Source organism: Calypte anna, chromosome 3 (assembly GCF_003957555.1).
Source record: "Calypte anna isolate BGI_N300 chromosome 3, bCalAnn1_v1.p, whole genome shotgun sequence".
Lineage (NCBI taxonomy): Eukaryota > Metazoa > Chordata > Aves > Apodiformes > Trochilidae > Calypte > Calypte anna.
Window position 1 is genome coordinate 60,235,504 of NC_044246.1, and position 21,082 is coordinate 60,256,585.

Genomic DNA, 21,082 nt, shown 5'->3' on the forward strand with positions numbered 1-21,082 from the left:
AGAAGGGATTTAAGAAATGAGATCTTTCACTTCAGCTGACAGCCCTAACCACAGAGCCACAGATTTAGGCTTTTATATTCTTTTTTGTCTTCTGGTGCCTGTGAATCCCATTTTTCTGGAAAAGTGGGTGCCCTCCCATACAGCAGAGGGATAACTCCTCCCAGCTCGCAGAGGCTGGTTTATAACCTTGTATTTAAAGGGATAATTTTATACTTTGAATCTTCTCAGACTAAGGAGAGGCAGAAGCTCAGGCTACCCAGTCACCGGATGAGCCAGAGCAGCATCTGGCAGGTGCTGCTGGAGAGCTGCTCTGCACTGAACTGGCTACAGTGGTTTGATGGAAACTGGATGGGGCACAGATTTGCCAGAACATGCCCATTTTAAATAAAGCCTATCCTGTCCCTCCTTTACCCAGGCACCAGGCTAGCCCTTCCTCTTAACACAACCTGGCATTGCTTCACTAACTGAAGACATTAAGAGTAATAGCTCTAAAAAAAAAAAAAAAATTTGGAATGTCTTGACCATCTTTCTTTCTAACTTCCCCTTCCAATAAATAATGCATGTAACTCACGCTACAGCTGGAGAAGTTATCTTCACCTCAAAGAGCTACCCTACCACAGAAGCCCAAAAGTGAAACAGCATTCTATTGGCACCAGTGTTTAACTAGCCAGTAGATTTGGTACAGAAAGGCTGATAAAACTGCATGTCACTTCACTGTTTTTATTGGCCACAGGCAACATTACAAAGCAGTTACACAGAATAATGCTGTCACAGTCATATCATAATGGGAGGTTGCTACAACACATTTAAATTTCACACAGTGAAACTACTTTAGGGGGAAAAAAAATCATACTTGTAACCTAAGACAGAGAAAATACATTTGGTTAAAAGGAAAAAATGGTCCCAGGATTTCAGCCTGCTCAAACTGAAGTTAATGGAAAAGCTTCCACTGACTTCAAAAGGCTTTGAATCCAGCCTTCAACATCCTCTGATCAAGCTGTAAGGTAAAATGCCCCCTCTGCTCAGTCACAGGCTGTTCATTCTTCCAACATACTTGTGCGTGATGCATTTCCTTCATTTTAACTGAGAAGAACATAAATGTGTAATTAGCTATGCCAAACTTTATGCACAACAGAGCCAATTTTGGCTCATCAGCTTTAGAGAGAGTGGGAGAAGTACAAAGGTGATAGCATGTCTACTGGAAAAGGAGGGAATTTCTACACTCCTGAGTGCCTGTAGCAGCTGTTTGTGTAGCCTGAAAGCTTCCCAGAGAGCTCATCATACGCCTCTTCAGAAGCTGCATCTGGTAGTGTCTGCACGGGAGATGGGTAACTTATGTGAGCTGCAGTTTGGATAATGTAGCACTAAGGCCAGCTACAAATGCAGCTAGAATCTGGTAATTTGTTGAAAAGAGACAACTGAATGGCCTGTGAGCATTTACTGTAGTGACAAGATGTGCCACTAGAGAAAATCATTTTACCGGTCCAACTAAGGCAACAGTCTTAGAGCAAAATGATCTCTTCTTGACAAGGATAGACTTTCAAGACATCAGTTAACAAATTACACACCAATTTGAGAAAGACATCTTTGCTTCAAGAAAAATCTTTTCATCAAATCCAAGTTCAATTTGAAGCCAGATAATTACTTCTGGGAGCTGAGAGATGGAGATCTTCCTGAATGAATTTCTTCTGATTTGCAGGTGGCTTGGTGCATACTATTATTCTCATAATGCTCATTCAGAGGCTGCAGATACACCATGCAAACAGTGCATCAAAACCGCCTACAGTCTTGAAGACACCAGAGGGCAGCAACACGCCAAGGCTTCCAAGCTAACAGAACTCCAGCCAGGCATCTCTTCCCTTTCAGGGAAGCTTCAGTCACGAGTCCTACCAACCACAGTAAAGCTTCTTTGCACTATACCACTGCATTATTTGACGATAGCCAATGCTCAGAATGTAGTTCATACTTCAAGGAAAAATAGAGTGAGAGGTGCTGTTGTTTATCTTTCAATGGTCACCAAAAAATGTAGTCATTTCCCAGAACTGCATTTGCTAATTATCCCTATGTTAAGAGAAAAAATATTGATTATACCCTTGCTTTATATACTCCTTCCTCTCCAGAGCATACAAAAGATAACATTTCTGTTTGTGTCTCAGACTGCGATGATGGTTAAACCAACGTTCAAGTGGGAATGACAGGAGCTGCCATCCTGCGTTACATCCACCAGGAGGTCCCTGAGATACAAATATGGCACCCACACTCCCCCTTTACTGGCATTTTGGTCAAGAGTTCTCAATAACTGTTTCAGCTTATTTTAGAAAATGTTTTAATTAATTAAAAACAGTCTATTTACAAATCAGTTGTGAAATGGACAACATTTCACAGATGCCACGGAAAAAATTAGACTATTTCAAAAGTTGGTAAGTATGTTTTTAACTGTAAAATCTCAGATACTGGCTGTTTTCTGTCTTGATAGAAGCTTAGTCCAGTAATTAATTCTATATCTCTGATCCGAGCTGAATGGAACTTCATTCTCTCTTCAACCCACATGGACTCAGACTTGCCATCCTATCGGGTCAGAGGAGAAAAAAAGCATTTGTAAAACATCCTTTTTTTGACATACATTTAATCAACTGGCAAAAAACATTTTGATCTTTTAAAGACAGAAAGTAGTAAAGTGTTGGCAGACATCTAACAAGAATGTGGAGAGCACTAAATAGTTAACAAATAGTTAAAAGCTCATTGAATTTAGTATATTACTTCCTCAAGTATATGGAACTGGTAGCTGCACCAGCAGAAGTTGATAATGGATAGTAGTAGGTGAGGTCCAGCATCTCCCCATCTATCTCTAAGATAAAATTATTTCCAAGAGCTTTGCCTCTCTTGGACAGTGACTTGTGTAATTCTTCACTGAAGGATAGGCCTCCACACTTTCCATGCTTTATTCTGGTTTATAGGAAGTGTAGCTATGTGAATTCCCATCTCAACACCAAGGTAACTGAACTACAAGCAACCAGTGCCCTTCACAAACACCTTTGTGTCTTTTCCTTTAGGGTATACATTTGGCCCAGCCCTTACGTTCCTTGGTGGATGACTTTCTCCTAGGTCTACATCTTTCTCAGCTGTTGCCTGGATAAACAAGCTACAGAAGTCTATGTATGTATCACATTGATTGTCTCAGCACACTCTTGACTCTACCCTGCTAGCTCTGAGTTTTGCTCTCTGTAAAGGGATTTATATCTATATGCTCTTTCTATTTGAGCATATAGACATTAACATAATTCTGTTTACAAAAATACTATCTTCATCAAGTTGATCATGATCTACTGGTCTGTCTTTCCAGTCACCAAGCAGTTAATCACTGATGTCTGAGCAAAATAAGTTCAAGCTGGACTTCAGATGTTTATGAGGATTGAACAGATTACTTACTGCACAGCTTTCACTGTTGTCTTCTCTGTGAGGTACGATGAAAGACAAACCATCTAGAGACCCTTCACATTCCAGAGGAGTTTCAGAAGTATTTTTACAACTGGTCAGCACAATGAAGAAGTGAGTTGGTACTGGAACTTCTGAATTACCGGGGTATCTGCAACCAAAAAGATTCACCAAGTCATACTTGCACAAAGAACAAATAACAGCAAGCTGCTATATTGTGATTTATGAATTTCTTTTTTTTTTTTTTTTTTTTTTTTTTTGTAAACCACAACATCAGGTTTGGCTTGTAGGCTGATCAAAGTAACAAGTTTCATGAATTAAAAGACCATTTTTTTCATAAAAAAGAGAGAATCCAGAGTTTAAGAATCCAGAATAGAGGGAGAGTTCAGCCTGAGCCCAGAAAGCCATCTGCCTGCTGACTTGAACCATTTTTTCTAACGAGGGTACTTGTACTCACAACTCCACTCACTAGTGGAATGTTGACAGCTCAGGAAGTGTCAACAACAACACAAGGGATAAGCCCCTGTGTCTCATCCTCTCTAGAGGCAATGTCATAAGATTTCAGGTTAGCAGACGTTCTTCCACCTGCAACAGCTTCTCTTACACTTCACCTTCAGGTTTTAGGGTGACACATTTTGAGGGTGCACTTCCTTTTTATACTTGTTGAGGATTTCTTAGCTTTACACTTATGTATCTGTTTAGGCCCATCTGTCTGTCTCTTTGAACCAATATAACCTCCCAGCTGTCCACCTCTGCAAGACGCTTTTCCTAAAATCCACAATCATAATTACTTTTTGACCACCAACAAGGAAAGATATAAATGATCAGAATGTGAAATGTTCCCACCTTTTCACCTTTTCTGGAGTATCATAGAGCCCATTAGAGTCATAATCAAACACAGGACCACTGACTACATTGACACCATTCCTGGATGCAGCATATTCAGGTAGCAAGTATTGATGGAAGTAGTTCCATAACACTGAAACACAGTAATGGAAGTGGTAAACAATCTCCAAGGTAAAAGCTGTTAATAGAGCTCCTGCAGAGTTTTCAGCAGAGTATAAACAGACATGATAAGATAGGAAAATAAAAGTTATATATGCAGATGTTTAAAGTTTCTAAAGGTTGCTTCTAAATAAGCGGCAGCATGCACTGCAGTATCTGCTGGCATTGTGGTTTCACAGTCACCCTAAGTACAAGCCTGACTGAGGCATAGTGAGTCTGCTCTCATGTGGCCCTGGGCTCCTTTCCTTGGAAATCAAATAATGGAAAGGCTAAAAGAAGGAAGGTGAGAAAGGACTGTACCCACCTGTCTTTCCCCACTTTCATGTTGGCCTGACTATCTGATACACTAACATCGAGAAGCTAGAAAGTATTCTACTGATACAATAATTTTAGTTAGAGTGAGGATCTGATGGCTATTCCATTACAAAACAGGATCTCTGTTTTGCCCAGAGGAAGTGCCATAGTTATCCTTCTTTTTCACCAGGAATATGCTTAATCTCCCGCTGTTATCCACTTCACATTCCCTCTCACCCAGAAAAACCCAGGTCTTCATCTCTTTTGTACTAGAGACGATTATTTTCCTGTTTCTTTAGTGACTGAGAACCTAGAAACTCATCTGAGTATAGAAGACATCCCTAAACTGGAAATTAATTTAACTAACAATTATATACAATATCCAGGTTCTCTAGAAAATATTCAGTATAGAAGCCTGTTTAGGTAGATAGGAAAAGGCAAATAAAAAATGTCATATATTAAATGGAGGCATTTATACTATGAGTAATGGCTATGTAATGAGCCATTTGCTTAGGAAACATAAGCTCATAACAGTGGACTATTTTCACAAAACTGGTGATCCTACTTCAAGGAACTTTTCATTGAGGTAAAAAGCCCATAGTCAGAGGAGGTCTTACTTTACAGACACTTGAACATGGGATCACTGGCATGATTTGGAAGCAAGCAAAAAAACAGGAGTCTTATATTCAACTGTCCACACAAAACATGCATACAAAAAAAATACCTTTGAATGCAGGGTACATTGGCACAATATTGCTAGTAAGCAAGGCATCATAGTGAGGCTTCTTTGCATCCGTCATAAAATCTAAAACAAAAATCCAAATCATTATTTGCATTTGTTAAACTTTCATTTTCATACTTCAAAACATTTGTGTAATAATGTTAAGGTGGAGCTGACATAACTTCACTTTTCAAAGATGATGTGGGTCTAAATGCTAACTTCAGTACATGCTGGATCCCACCCAAAATAAATAATCTTGGAAGCAATTGCACTTGTCAGATATACAGTGGGTGTATTTTCATGAGATTTATAAATATCAGAACAGATTCTTGAACTGGGGGGAAGAGAACAAAATTCACACCATGAATGTCAGACCAACTTGTTCTGACTGCAGAATCTAGGCACAAAAATAGGAGTCCTATTGGAACCTTGCAAATTACTCTGGATATGGATGTTTAAGTAACCTACTACTTGGCACTTTATGCAGCAAAACCTATTTAAAGAGCTTCCAAATAAGGACAGCAACAGTTCACAAAGAATTTAACCATTATAAACAGCTAAGTATTTTGTAATAGGTTTCAGTGTCTGAGCTACATTCTCAGACCAATGCTGAATTTCTTTACTAAAAGCCACAAGTGACAGACAACATATTTTCAAAGAGAAAAATTTATCAGTGCAGTTTTTTACTTTATGAAACATCCCTAAATTTTACTTTGGATGATTTGAAGGAAGACTCGTCAAAGTGAATTTGCAATTTGCTAGCTTGCCAGACTTGACTTCAGGTCTACAAGCTTCTCCCAGTTTCTTGTTAGATGCCACTTTAGAAACCTTTATGAGTGCTGAGGCCGTGGGTTTGAGCCTGACCCTAGTGGTGAAGAGCTCTGATGGCACAACCAAGTTAGTGCAGCGCTGAGACAAAGCTCCAGGGGCGCAGTCAGGTTAGCGCGGTGCTCATAGAAGCAGAAAAAGCCAAGTATGCCGAGGTTGTGAGTTCCAGCGTGAGCTGAGCTTGTGAGTTCAGGCCTCACCTTTTATTGTACCCCTAATCCTGCTCATGCGCAGTGGGGGCCCACCCTAATCAGGCACAGGTGGGCTTGACACAAGCTCATGCCCACTACCTGGTAATTAGTGGCACCTGGTTGCCTCATTTCACTACATATGAGCACTAAAGTTTTTGGGAAGTACTAAAGGATTTTTGACAACCCATCAACTGCTGAAGTGCCCAAAATGTTTCTTTCTCATATGCTAAAGTGAACTGGAAGAATTCTGAAAATACTGCTTCATTCTCTAATTATCTATAAAAAGACTACACCTACCACACTACAGTTTATTTAAAACAGATACACTGGACAATGAAGGCAATGTACTTACTTGGAGGAGAAAGGAATCCATAAGTTAGAGGAGGATGATTGTTGTAAAACAAACAAGTCTGGTTTTGATTAAAAGAAATACGAGCATCCTTGTGTAAGCAGCTGGAGGTATCCTCTGTAGGAGAAATCCACTTGTCCTATGCAACAAGACACAAATATAATTGGTAAAATGGACAGATGACTTAAAATTCAGTATGCAGGACTGCAGAACTCTAAATATTGAACTGCAACTGCCTTTAATGCTTAAATGCTTTGAGCAACCTGGTCTAGTGGAAGGTGTCCCTGTTTGAGGCACAGGAGATAGAATTAGATGATCATTACAGTCCCAGCCAACCCAAACTATTCTGTGATTCTATGATTAAAGATAACCTGATCTGCTGTTCATTCAAGCTAGAAAACAGAGGCAGTCATGTGTTGTTAGCCACGTCTCTCTACTACATCACTTTTTACAGTAACTGGTTGCTTCATGCCACTAACCTCAAAAAATTTAGGAACAAGCCAACCTTACCAGAGTTTTGCTAGAATTTATTATAACGGTCATTATTTAAAACCTATGATTCCCCCAGATATTCAAACCCAGTAATTATCCTTACTGTCTTAATCCCTTTTAAGCAGATGTGGTTTCTAAATTTTCTCTGAATGGAAAAGGTGAACTTGAAAAAACTTTCACACACAAGGTTTTAAGACAGCAAAGATGAGACTTATCTCCACCAACCTTTTCCCCCTGCCCAGTCAGGATGATCTTCTGAGAGAAGGATCAGATCAGGACATGAACAGCTCACGATAACCCAGAGATTATTTTTTTCAAAAGGATTCTGTCACATTAGAAAAAGTGGTTTAAACCCATATTTGAGACCACATTTTCAGGGCAGCACTAGCAGACTGCTATAGCAGACATATGCAGCAAAGCAGCAAGCCAGTGAAGTGCCATTCTGTGTCAGTTCCAATCGGAGACTCACTTCCTGGTATATCTGCTCACTCTGAAGGCAAAAACGCACCTCACTCCATGAAACCAATCCTCATTAAAATAGAAAAGTGGAGAAAAGCTCATACAAAATTCCTCTTTACATCTCCTGTTGTTCTACTTAGTTTCTTGGGAGACATCATCATGAACAAATCTAAGAAGTGTTCAGGAATACCTGAAATTCAAGCTTTGTACCTTTCAAGACTGTTTCTAGCCTTTCTTTTTATACTTACATCTTTGTTAACAGTGTATGCACTCCACAGAGACATCCTGTAGTCTTTGCTGTACCCACTCACATAGTGGTGATGATACAGGAGGCAGTAATTGTGTCTCTTCTGCAGAACCCTGGGCCGACCGTAGGGCAAAGTCCGTTTCTCTATCTTCCTAACTGCAGCAGAAATAGTGCTTGTTACATGTTAATCCATACTAGTTGTAAAGACTCTTCCTTTTTTATACACCTAAGATTGCCTCAATTTCCAATTGCCAAAGAGAAGCCATAGAAAAAAAAAACAACCCAAAAAACTTCATCCTTTTATCAAAGCTATAGTTTCTATGCTAAGACAAGAAATTAAATTACAAAGCAAATACAAAACAATGATTTCAACTCATATGGTACAAACTAAGTTTAAATTTAAAACAAAACATTTTGTGATACAAAACAGGAGATGAATCTAAGCTGCAAAGTTAAAAGCCTTTGTTGACTTTGTTTTCGTTAAAATATATAATATGGAATCCACTTCTATGTAACATTTAAATGGGACAGTAACCAATAGTTGTGTTTTTAAATCTGCTGAGGGGACTATTTAAGTAAAAACCACAAAGTCATATATGTGTGATAGTCACAAAGCCTTCCTTCTGCCTTTCTGCTTAAAGATCATCTGGTTCTAACCCTCCTGCTGGTATCTGCAGGGATTTCTTACCAGATACTATTCCATACACTGATTTTGCTTCGCATTCTGAAATGCTCATTACCTCAATGCTAAAGAATTCAAAAAAGTCAGATAATTCACATGCCATAAAGACATAAGGGTATAACAATACACATGTATTTGAGAACAAATGGTTCAGCAGGATTGCATTTGAAAACCTCAGAATCATAATCCCAGTGAGGATTTCAAAGAATTTTTAGTTCATTTAAAGTGAGTCAAATTCTGAGTTGCTCAGAATTTTAGCCAGTAAGCATTTTAGATTTTAAATAATTCTTATGTTTTTGTTGTAATTTTGTATAACTATCTGAAGTTCTTACCTTCTGTTTCTGTGAGATTTAAACGCTGATGAAAATCCTTTATTGGCAAGCCCTATAATTATAAAGCAAAACCAGTGAGATGTGTTCTACAAAACATGACCCACTACCACACTTAAAGTACCAAATGTGACATCTGCCTTGCAAATCTTCCCTGCACAGAACTCAGTGAAGTCTACTGGAGAGGGGCTGTGGAAAATTTGCAGACACTTTTTTTCACCACAAGTAAATACACAGCCTTGAAAAACACAGCCCAAACACACAACATTCACATAAAAGAAATTTCAACATAAGTGAAGCAAGCAAGAACTGAATATTTTCCCCATCAAAGTTTGCTTCTGTGGCATTTTCAAGGCTCTTGAGAGCTGAACATGATGTTACATAAGCAAACTTCAAAAATTAATATACAAATACAGACCATTACCCACTGACCCCAGGCAAGTCCCCCAACAGTAGGGGACTGCAAGACAAGCTGGCCAAGATAAAACATTGCAGAACGCAAAGTTTCACACTCTAAATTCAACACAGATGTCTGCCCCCACAACTTTAACCATTTCACTACTTACCCCTGTCCTGCAGGAGCAGCCAAGGCTCACTGAAAAGGCTCTTTGTCCTCCCACAGAGCATTCAGAAGGATGGCTTATTTCTTTGGGATGGTGGGGGGTGTAAACAGGGTTCCTTAAAAGGTGGTTTAGGCGTCCGTGAGTCCCGTTGTTTGGGGCTGGTTTCAAATCAAGCAAATCTATGAAATAATTCAGGTGATATTAACAGGAGAAAGACTGCTGCTTGTATTGTGATTACAAGTACAGGTGAGTCAATAAAGCTTCACTGCTTGCTGCTCACAACACCAAAGAGAGAAAGCAATGATAACCCCTTTAAATGGAAGCATGAGTGTTCTTAGATAGGGTACAAAATGGTGTTAGTCTGCTTGTAAAGAGGGACAGAACAAGCACAAAAAATTATAGAGGCTCACATCTAGAGGGAAGTGAACTTGCAGCATCCAAAATTGCAGTAGGGGTCAGAAGGGAATCTCAAACACATGAAGGTAATGACTAAATAACATAGAAGCTTTGGGGACTAAGTCTGAGGGCCATTTATTTATCGGGAATGTAAATACATAAACTTCTTAATTGAAGCATAACTTCAGATAGTGTAGCCATAGAAGAACCTAGATAGAACATAGGCTTCTGCTTGTCACTTAGGTCTAAAATGTTAGGTTTCAGAATTCTCACCAAAGCAGTCTAACCACAAAAAACACCTCTACCCCACAAACACTTAGATCTCTAACTCAAACTAAATGCTGGCTACTACCAATGCTCAGAGACACTTCCAGACACCTTCAAAACACTGAATAGATCAAGTCCTATTTCATACTCAATCCTTGCTACCATAAAGAGATTTGTTGTTCTTAACTTACACTGAATCTACACAAGGAGATGTTTTCAAAACATACCAGGTGATAAGACACACATATCCCAAAGCTTGGTGTCTAGCTCACTCACCTAGGGCACAAGAGTTAGAGCTGAACTTCCCTTCCTATAAGAGGAACTGAACAAACTTCCCCCTGCATTGTGCCACTCAGAAACATTAATGTAATTCCCTCCAGATGAAGTTGTTTTGCTGTCTAATGAGAACCAGTGGAGTACCCAGGAATTCACAATGTCCCAGGAATCCTCAAGTCTGGCAATTTTAACACCTTGGAAAACAAGATTTGAAATTAACCAATTCAGACAAGACAGAGAGACAGCTGTATGGATACAGTGTTCATGCTTCCAGTGCCGAAACATTGGACAAATGGGACAGCATCTCTTTTACAGCTGCATTTTTCTAGAAAAGGCAGTCAAGCACCAACAAAATAAAAGCCAAAGCACAAAACAACACACAAAAGAAGATGCCACTCTGCAGCCCAGAACACACGTAAGCCCTGGGGCAAGAAAACAGTTGAGTAAGTAGTGTAACTTAATTTTCTGTCAGAAAGCTGATGTTGATGGCTTTTGCACATGCTATTCTTCTAATTCTTACTATACAGGATGGTGGAAATCTAGACCTCAACGACTGCACTAAAAATGCCTGACCTGTCACTGAATCTGCTTGACTGAGATTCCAGTAAGGACTCTATCTCTCCCATGCAATATATGCAAAAAAGATCATTGGGAGCATGACATGGTTCCTCTCATGAGGAGATAGGAAAGCATACAAGGTTGTGAGAGACACACTTTCTGCAATGGCCTGACATCTATTCCAGCAAAAAATTTAAACACAAGGTTTAAATGTGGTATACCTGAATATCACCATTGATCTCAAGCATGTGCAGGAATCCCATTAAGCATTTCCTGGACCACACCCTTTGATAATACGTTGTCTCTCACAGATGCAGATGTTAGAACAAGAATAGGTCCTGGCAAGAGAGAGAAGATGGCAGGAAATAATGGAAAATAAAAGAATGTGGATGTAGCAAGAGACTTTCGGTGAAACCATGAAACACAGAACAAAAAAGGTACAAAGGAACAGGAGTGACAATGGTATCATTGTGTTTGAAAGAGGGAAAAAGGACTGCAAGATGTTTAATTCACAGGCTGAGAGTTGGGGTTGCTCTGCCTGGAGAAGAGAAGCCTCTGGGGACATGTTATTGCAGCCTTCCAGTACCTGAAAGGGCCTACAGGAAAGCTGGGGAGGGACATTTGTATGAGAGCATGTAGTGATAGAAAAAGGGAACAGCTTCAAGCTGAAAGAGGGTAGAGATTTAGGTTATCTAAAAAGAAGAAATTCTTTACTGCGAGGGTGGTGAGACACTGGAGCAGGCTACCCAGAGAAGTTGTGGATGCCTCCTCCCTGGAAGTGTATAAGGCCAAGTTGCATGGGACCTTGAGTAAACTGTTCTAGTGGGACAGATGTCCCTGCCCATGAAGAGGGGGGGAGTGGAACTAAATGATCTTTATGGTCCCTTCCAACCCAACCCATTCTATAATTCTAATTTTCAAAAACATCACTTCTCTGGTGCAGTTTACTGTATGGTGTCAGAAAATAGCGAAGAATATCTCTATATGGAGTGGGCTGCCTGCAATATTCAGACAGAATCAGAGTGCATGGAAATAAATTATGAATTCTAAAGTGATACCATAGAGAGTTGAGAAACAGGAAACCTGACTATTGCAGAGGCAACTATTTCTAAAGCAAGGCTCCAAAGCAATGGGACTGCAGACTGAGTGACCTGATTAATCTCAAAGCCTCTAGTCATAAACGGGAGAGAAATATCCCATCTTGATGTCAGAGATTGTAAAATAGTCAGTTTTAATAGTGGTAAATCAAAGCACCTGCTCTGGAGCAGCATGAGGAACGCAGAGTAAGCAGTGGAGAGACACAAGGTGTCCTGACCAGTAGATGCTAAGCAACTGCTAGTTGTTTAGAAGCTGGATCTTTCTCAGAAAAGCAAATAGCTTTTATTTGTGACAATCAGCAGTAAATCTTAAGGATAAATGTCTAAAGACACCTAGAAAACTTTTATTAGAAGATTAAACACACCCAAAAGATACTGAACAATGAACCACCATCAACTGTACTTACCACACATTAAATTATACACTTCAATATTTTCAAATGGATCAACTTGAGTATGAAACTTGAATCCTGGTCCAAAACCAATAAAGATAGCCTAGGATTTACAAAGAAAATAAAGTGGAATGGAAAATATATTAAAGACTCGGAGGGCATTTTCTTCCAAGAACTTATCTATACTTTACCAACATAGTATGGATCAAGTCAAAAGCATGTTTGTTTGTTTTTTAATGTACAAGAATAAAAGTAGTAAAGATTATTAGGAAACAATTCTGCCTTATTGTTGCCTTTAAAAAGTTGCCTTCAAAAGGTTGCCTTCAAGCATTTATGAATTTCCTTGCTCTTCTCTGCTTTTGAAAAAGTTAATTTCATTTTCTTAAATGCTTTAAGAGATTTAATGGAAATGTTGAGCCAAAAAAACCATTGCCATTTCATGCCCTGTAAGCAATTAGGAAACTTTTAACTTAAGGCTACAAAAACATCTGTTGGTAGCAAAGTTAAATGGTTTAAGTAATGACAAGAGGCTAGGCTTCTACGCCTGGCTTGCAGCTGTTCATTCTTCTTGAACCACTTCCTGAGCTGCCCTGGCACAAACTATTGTGTAGCCATAGAAGGAGCCTGATCCAGGAACAGAGCCAACCCAAAGAACCTTTTTTCCTGCTGGCTCTTCTCCTGGTTTAGTTCCCCGACTTACTTAACATTGCAGCCACACAAAGATTAAACTAGCATAGAGCAGGGTTTTTTGCAGAAATAAGAACAGGGGACAAGGGCAGCAAATGTTTAAACAAAGCTGCTGCCAAAAAGATTTGGTTTTAAACTTATCCTGAGATGTTCATCTTACTCTTAATTAAGTGAAACAGATTACACCCATCTGTGGTATCAAGATACCGAGTGATGGATGCTTTGCATTCTATAGCATCTTCCTGGTTAAGATCTCAAGGCTCTTTTGCAGACAATGAAATTGTCTCTGATTATATAACTGTGTGGCAGAAACAGAGGCTAAAATTTTTATTTTTTTTTGAGATAAAAGCATAATGCAGACTGATATTCTGCGACTGATGATAGTAAAACCTGTAGGCTAATAACTTGCTAAGCAAACCTAAATTGAACCAAATAAGGCAGCTATTTCATGCTACCTCTTTCCTGTTGAACCAGGTAACTACTGACTATGAAATTTATACTGCTATAATGTTACCCACAAGAGGATAAATTATGCCTATTTTAAGACCAGTTAGGAACACTGTGAACTGAGAGTTCCAGGTCTGGCAAGAAGTTTTAATACAGCCAACCTACTGAAAAAAATTCTCACAAACTATAGCAGAAAGAGACTATACTAAGCTAGCATTTGACATCATGTGGCCTGGTTGGTTGTAACCCTTCACTAAGTACCCTTATTAACAGGTTCTTCATTGTCAAATCAAGGAAGAAGAGTAGGTCTGGAAGAGCAAACTGATACAAAAATCAACACAGGTTTTAACTAGCAGTTTTAAAAAATAATTGTATGCCAACACTACATAATTCTACAAAACATGAAAAATAAGGCTTTTAAGAGAAATCTATGCTTTATATGGACTCTACTTGTCTTTTCATAATTTTTTTTTAATACAGGTTTCTCTATCTATAGACATGTTTACATATATTCAACTGAAAGATTACCAAGTATCTCACAACTGTTAATGGATTTTACCCGGAAAAAAACTTCTGAAATAAAGATTATTTCCTTTCATTTTATTGACAGCAGAAACTAAAGCAGAGGATAGGTTAAGTGGATTCCCCAAATTAGATCCACTAAGGATCTGATTTTATGTTTTTCTATGATTCCCTCCCACTTCTCACTAAAGAGAAGAATTGAGACTTTCCTGATTTTAAACATGACCAATATTCTATCTCCTGAACAGACCACCTCAAATCACTGATAAATAAATTATCATGACCAGTAGAATTACAGAAACAGGAAACATCATCCAGTCAACTTTTGCACGACAGAATAAAAAGTAATTAGGTTATATCTGAGAGATGCTTGTCTGACCAGCTGTTATGTAATTCACATGCTGGAAACTTGACAGACCATCAGTACCTGTTGTACTCATTAATGGTTAAAAAACAAGTTTTATAGGAACCAAAATCAAATCTTTATTGCGGTTTAAGCCTGTTATTTTTGTTCTTAGGCAACACAGAAAACAAAGAATGGACTTGACTATCCTTACAGACCAGGGGACTGGCTGGCTAGAGAACAACTTTGCCTGCAAGGGCCTGGGTGACGTAGCAGGCAGCAAGCTGAACATGAGCCAGCAGCACACCCTGGCAGCAGAGGCAGCCAACAGCATTCTATGCTGTATAAACAGGAGCTCAGCCAGCAGACTGAAGGAAGGGATTATCCCTCTAAGCATTTCTCTAGGCCACATCAGAATACTGCACCTTCAGCGTAAGAATGACATCAATAAACAATCATTGAAAATTCACTGGAGAGGCCCCAGGGTGGCTGCAGGCTCAAGCACTTGCCCAGTGAAAAGGAACAGGGCTTCTTCAGCATAGAGAAGAGGCTACTTCAGGTAGCCCAATATTTGATGAACACCATCAAGGAGATGGAGCCATACTCTTCAGTGCTACACAGAAGGAGGCACAGAGACCACAGGCATAAATGGAAACAAAAAAAGGTTCTGGTTGGCTGCCACTAAAGCAGTGGAATACAATGGTTAGAAGTTGTGGAGCCTCTTCATAAAGCCCTGAGTAACCTAACCTGATCTTAAAACTGATTCTGATGTTTTGAACTGGAGGTAGCACTAGAGACCTCCCAAGGTCCCCTCTCACCTAAATTCTCTTCAGAACTACAAATACCATATTTGAGGATTTGATACCTTTTCTCTTTTCTTGCTTTTAATGATAAAAAAAACCAAAAACTTGGCACAGCTTTATACTCTTACCAGCAGTGAAATCTTAGGGGTAAATCCTGTTGGGTTTTTGCCCAACTTTACAACAACAGAATCCCACTATGTGTGGGTTACCCAGCACATCACAATAGTAATCCTACAGATGCTTAATTTATTTAATTTCAGATAGAATAGCATCACAGATCTAAAAAATAAAATAAAATCTCAACACCCCACAAACACAGCATTTAAAAATAAAAGGAGCATAAGAACTAACATAAGTTTCAGTCTCACCTGCATACTGGGGAAGCGATTGTCTGAGCCATGGAATCCACCTGCACAGCTCTTAATCTCAAGTGGTTTCCTATCAAAAATTTATAGTTCATTTAACTCACACTTTACAAATCATACCAGCATAAAACACATTCACTGATGCACTGTTTACTTGTCTGTTTAAAGACTCTTAGAGAATTGTCCCTGGGGAAGAGAAAGTCTTTCAGCTCTAGATCACAATGCCTTAAAAATCAGAACAATAGTTTTCTCTGCAAATGTTATCATCCCTTCAGAATTCTCAAGTGTGCTTCAGAGTAATCCAAAATCAAATACCAGATGACATAAACAAAAGCTTTATTCTCAGGATAGCAGTGTTTCACTTCACTGTCATTTGGGTAACAGACCTTTATATAAGTAGATTCTTAAGATAGTTTTTTAGTAAAAACTCCAATGCAATTTACAGCATTCAAATGAGCACATTACAGTCTAATAAAAACAAGTCTCCAGCATATGGTAGGGTCCATACATATTATTTAAATGGGTAAAGGTCTAGTAATCCATTCTCATGAACAATTACATGACTTGAACGTATTTATAGTGTTACACAGCAGGACTTACTGAATATATGGACTGAAAAATTCATTAAGAAATCCTTTGAGTATCACAGAGATGATAAAACTGTATTACTATAGCAGATTAGTATAGCAGATTACTATAACTGTATTCAAAACTGTATTACCATAGCAGATACCAGAGTTCCAGGAGTTGTAAATGCATTAGTCAGAACATGTAAGGTAATTGACAATAGAGGGCTCAGTGAATTCAATGTATGTCAGTGGATTGCTCAAGATTACTCAAACACTCACTTTGGAAATACCTAATGCATGTCAAGATGTGCTTGAGTACCTGATACAGGGCACATTTCTGTCACAAAGCCTGCTACTACCTCCATACTCAGCAGGAAGAATAGCTATAGGTGCCAATTTAGAACTGAGCCTCCTCAGGCCAGCAAAGCTGCAGAAAAAAGCTTGCATTGTTGCTTTGCAATGGTCCTTTGCTTATGACAAACTAGAATATTTTGCTTCAATGGCTGTTATCATTAAACTCTAAGCTTCTGGAAGGAAAAAGGTATGAGAAAACAGAAATTTTCTTTATAATCAAATACTGAAAACTAACTTACCTAGCAAGCTGCCATTGGGAGTCTAAATAAAAGTGCAATGGCTCAATCCGGTCGTTATAGGAATAATGGAAGCGCTTGGGTAGCAGCTGCTTCATATAAGCTTTGAAAGGCTGATTTGGTTCTATGCACTGAAAAGTTAAAATTAAAATATAAAATGTACATTTCAGCAAACTGCTTATATCATGGACAGTTCTTATAAAGCACTTCAAATCGCAAAGTCTGCAATAACGTACATTAAGCACAATGGCACTCCATCAGCTTTGGAGTCATACAGTTTGGGACAAATATTAGTAGCTATTTAAAAAACAAATGCTGATTGTTTTGTATTCAACAGTTATTAGAATATTTATACAGGATTATGGATATAGCTTACTCTTTTCTTACAGCCTACAATTGTACGGAACCAAATAGTACTGCTTAGAATTAGTAAAAATATTACACCAATATATGAACATCATGATACAAGTTGTAGGAGACTAACCAGTGCTGTAATTTTACAGCTCCATAATACAGAAAGTAACAGACATTCAAAAGGCTTTAAGATTGGTTACTCAGGAAAAAGCAGGTTTTTCACCAACTATGATTCATTCATAATTTAAGAAAAACAATCAAACAAACAACAAAACACCCCAAAGCCAAGCCAATTACCCCTCTACTGTAATACTGGTATTTTTTTAAATTCAAAAGTCATCAATACAAATAGCATCACTCTCATCAACAGCAATGTTTGAAGAGCTGAGAAGCAAAAAGATTATTGTGCAGGAATGAGAACAGAAAGTCAGGTATAGAGCAGAAAAGTAAAAAACTGTTTATCAAAAAGGCATTAACAAGAATATCTTATGTTTATCTAGGAAATGGAGTTGAGCTTTACACTCAAACTGTCCCTTGGCCAGCAGCCCAGATACACAAGTTCTCCAGTCTGAAGAGCAACACAATACAGTGCTATCTAAAAGTTATGAAAAGAAATCAACACAAAACCTTAGTTAATGCACAACCTCAGATAGCTATATGACACCTTACTCAACAGACCTTCCCTCCTCTGCTGTTGTTGTAAACCTGAGAGCATACAGAAGGTCACTGATTCCAAGTCCAGCAAACAGCTGATGCTATAAAATACCTGTAAATATCAGTAGAAATTAAGCTAGAGTAATATAAAATGACACTTACTGTGAGGTTTCTGACAATGCCTTCATAATTAACTGGAAGAATCATATGTAAGAATTAGTCACCTAAGTTAGAAAAAATCAAATGTAAAATGAAAGCATTTCCATAACACAGTATAATTAACAATTTCAAAATATTTCTGGACATTAGAAGTTATTTTTCCAGAATGAAAGCAATATAGAGCAAAATGACCACTAAACTGCCATGCCAGTGCTTCCACAAAATTTTAGTTAACACTCTCCTGTTCACAGCTTTGAAATGTAAAGCCACAGATGGAAAAACAATCAGAGAAGTAGGTTTTCACAAGAAGCAACTAAATGCTGTGCTGATCAAGCTGGATTTTTTTCCTGCTTGCTAATAAACTTCTCAGGAAAAGATAAACAAATACAACTACCAGGACAGCAGCTTTATCTGGTAAGCATACTTAGAAAGACAGCCAACTGCATGCTGGCTAAGATTCAGATGCTTAGACTCAAGCCAAAAAGGACCATTACATCATTTAGTTTGACATTTTGTATAACATGGGCCAATGACATTTCTTGCAGTTGCTCTGTGCCAAGTCTTCTATCCATGCTTGACTGAAGTACATAAAGGATTACACTGGCAAGGGAACCATTAATAATCCCTGCACAGGTATAGGCAATGCTAGAAAGACAGCTATGCTGTTTCAGGAAAGCAGTGCACATGTGAAAAGCAGCAGATACTCTGCTTCTTCCTGAACTCATTTCTCCAGGGAGAACATGGAACTGCATTTGACTCCCATGTTCTCCAAGGAAACATTTGAAACAGTTTAAAATAGCATCAAGCAATTAAGTAAACAGGACTTAAAGTCACTTGGGTTAAGGCCTAAAAGTTTTACAGGGCGTGGAGAACAATAATCTAGATAGAAGAAAAAAAAAATATGCAAAACATGAAGGAAACATCTGCATTCAACATTAAAAAGTACCAAAATCTTCAGGCATTAAGTGTTCACGTAAAACTAAACAGCAAAATGAATCAGTTTAAAATTTCTAAACGTTCACCAATTCCTACTCAGGTTTATTATCCTATATTTACTTGAAGCCTACTTAACTACTATCCAGCCATTGAGCCATTTTTTAATAACTGAGCAATATATTATAAGACTCCTAAACTAATATGTAAAAGAAAGTAACAATCTAAGACTCCTTTGAAAGAGCAGCATAACAATTTCATACATTAACTGGTAAACCAGGAAATAAGGTGAGAAATAAAGGGGTATTTTTAGACTGTCTTGAGCACCAAAGCTCTGATTCAAAGAAATGCCATTTACAAGACAAGAGATCTACAGTTGGTCACTCTGAGGCAGGGTGTAAAAGCAATCTGCAGGACTCAAACACATGGTGTTTAGAAACACAGGTGCATTACCCAGTATTTTCTCTTCAGATGCCACCTAGGTTGTCCCTAGTTGACATTCACTCAGGTTTACTACTGGAATATGTGGATCCTAAGTCTGCATTCACAAAATACAAAAATGCATAATCAAGTAACAAAAATTAGTTTGGCAACTACATACAAGAGAAATACTCATCTGGAACATTATTAGGTCTTAGGCGAGCTGCAGGACCAGGTACTACAATGAAATCTTGAACATCATCCAGATAGCTGTCCAGATATGCTGTTTTTCTGCAGCTCCCTGCTTCCATACCTGCAAAAGGAAATATATTTTATTTAGATATGGAAATATCAATTTAGAGTAGCCTTGCTGAGGACACATGCAACTTAAATTGTAGAAGTCAGAAATGTAATTTCTCTGGTCTTTTTATCAGCAAGCCCAAGGCACCTGATCCTAGGAGACCACATTACTCAAGCAGGGAAGAAAACAAAACATTAGCTGATACACTAAAAATGAGCCACTTCCTCAGCCAAGACAGACACTCCAATTGAATAGACAGGTTTTCTTCTGTGAAGGGAAAGCAATCTTATAAGCCTAAGGACAGTAGTAATGATCAAACTAAATACTCATTTAGTCCAATAATCTGCCTAATAGTTTTCCGTAGCATGTCTAGACAAATAGCCAATAAGCACACCAATTGTCTTCCTCAGTGTCCCTTATCAGTTTCCAGAAATCAAAGGGACTTCAAATTGCATATTGCATTTCAACTCCTACCTTTAATAAATCTTGACAAGTTTACCCTCCATTAATTGCATAAATATTTTCTAAACCTCTGTAAGTATTTGGCTTGGATCACTCCTGGTAGAAATGAGTTCTGCAAGTCAAGTTTGTGCTGCATGGAAACACGCTTACATTTTGGGGGCTTTTTTTTGTTTGTTTGTTTGTTTTCTTAATATTCTTAAAACACATAACTTGCTATTGAAATAATTCCAGAAATACAGAAAAGCTATTACAGAAATAGATCAGTGGCATATTCAGAACCTTCTGATACTGGATAAGGGAAACAATAACTGAAAGGAAGACACAGCTTGTTCTCACTTCATCAAGTCAAATAATTGCTGTGTAGTGTAGTTAAAGACCACACTTACATTCTTCACCTCCTCCCTCACCTCCCAAAAATAGCCTGATCTCAGCTACAGTGATTATCTCTTACACCACCTTGATAATATAAAACAATTTCTAAGTACCATCTGCTTCATAAATCTTGACGGAAATGTGCATGTATAAAATGAGAATATTACTTTTTATCAAAATAGTTGTTCAAAATTCCGATATATTTTCCAAAATCAAATTTACCATGATCTGATATAAAAATAATGTTCAGGCATTTATGCAAGTTCATTTGCTTGAGACCATCCATCAGCATCCCTACTATCTTGTCCACTCTCTGTAATGCCGTAATGACCTGCCAGGAAAAAAAGAAACAAAACAAGAATGTAAAGAAAGCATTAATCACTTCACTTTAAAAAGTAAGTTATATTTCTAGGAAGAGTAAATAAAATTGTTACAGTATATGCCAATAAAAAATAAGCTTTTCTTATAGTCTCTTCAAGGCTAGATGCAATAGAGTAATAAATGAAGGATACAAAGGACT

At 38.2% G+C, this 21,082-nt stretch overlaps 1 protein-coding gene across 1 annotated transcript in view; it reads right to left on the minus strand.

The window, feature by feature from the left end:
- Positions 1–706: 706 nt before the first annotated feature.
- The window catches only part of ENPP1 (ectonucleotide pyrophosphatase/phosphodiesterase 1), a 53,687-nt gene continuing 33,311 nt past the window's right edge, over positions 707–21,082 (minus strand). The window contains exons 12-25 of the mRNA XM_030446961.1: positions 20,785–20,893; positions 19,609–19,740; positions 18,078–18,109; positions 16,911–17,038; positions 15,752–15,821; positions 12,597–12,684; positions 9,599–9,774; positions 9,036–9,087; positions 8,023–8,177; positions 6,827–6,962; positions 5,459–5,539; positions 4,282–4,414; positions 3,430–3,586; positions 707–2,568 (exon numbers count right to left, since the gene is read on the minus strand). Coding sequence (XP_030302821.1) covers positions 2,401–2,568; positions 3,430–3,586; positions 4,282–4,414; positions 5,459–5,539; positions 6,827–6,962; positions 8,023–8,177; positions 9,036–9,087; positions 9,599–9,774; positions 12,597–12,684; positions 15,752–15,821; positions 16,911–17,038; positions 18,078–18,109; positions 19,609–19,740; positions 20,785–20,893 — 1,617 coding nt within the window. The 3' untranslated portion in view covers positions 707–2,400. The remainder of the gene's footprint in view (positions 2,569–3,429; positions 3,587–4,281; positions 4,415–5,458; positions 5,540–6,826; positions 6,963–8,022; positions 8,178–9,035; positions 9,088–9,598; positions 9,775–12,596; positions 12,685–15,751; positions 15,822–16,910; positions 17,039–18,077; positions 18,110–19,608; positions 19,741–20,784; positions 20,894–21,082) is intronic.